The 447-nt window shown below is 47.2% G+C and overlaps 1 protein-coding gene across 1 annotated transcript in view; it reads right to left on the bottom strand.

Annotated features, from left to right (window-relative positions):
* Nucleotides 1–206: 206 nt before the first annotated feature.
* The window catches only part of ETH_00033890 (uncharacterized protein), a gene marked incomplete at both ends in the record, with an annotated part of 2,007 nt that continues 1,766 nt past the window's right edge, over nucleotides 207–447 (bottom strand). The window contains one exon of the mRNA XM_013376529.1: nucleotides 207–447. Within this exon, the coding sequence (XP_013231983.1) occupies nucleotides 207–447 (241 nt within the window).

Raw genomic sequence — 447 nt, 5'->3', positions numbered from 1 at the left:
GTGTCCATGGCGCCTTCTGCCCCTGCACAAAACCACCCAACCCTAAACCCTACACCCTAAACCCTAAAACCCAAACCCTAAACCCTAAACCCTAAACCCTGAACCCTAAAAACCAAACCCTAAATTCTAAACCCTAGACCCTAGACCCTAAACCCTAAGAACCAAACCAAACCTTAAACCCTAAGCCCTGGACAAGAAATAAGTCTTTAGCCAAGACCAAGGGCCAAACGCCACAAGTTTCTTTTTAGTGTCTCACTTTCTTCCGAATTTTCTTCAACTTGAAACTTCTGCGGAGGCACAAGAGGCCCTTTGCTTTTGTGGCGCCCCACAAGAGACACCAGCAGTCTGTACACCCCAACTGCACTTTCTTTCTTTTCCTCTTCTCCTCTAAATGAGAACTTCAGCATTTGCCGCAGCAAAGAAAACTCCACAAGTCCAACAGGGGCC

This window comes from Eimeria tenella, genomic scaffold (assembly GCF_000499545.2).
Source record: "Eimeria tenella Houghton genomic scaffold, Eth_scaff3677, whole genome shotgun sequence".
NCBI classification, from domain to species: Eukaryota; Apicomplexa; class Conoidasida; order Eucoccidiorida; family Eimeriidae; genus Eimeria; species Eimeria tenella.
The sequence above is the reverse complement of the archived record's forward strand: the minus strand, read 5'-3'. Positions and strand labels throughout refer to the sequence as shown.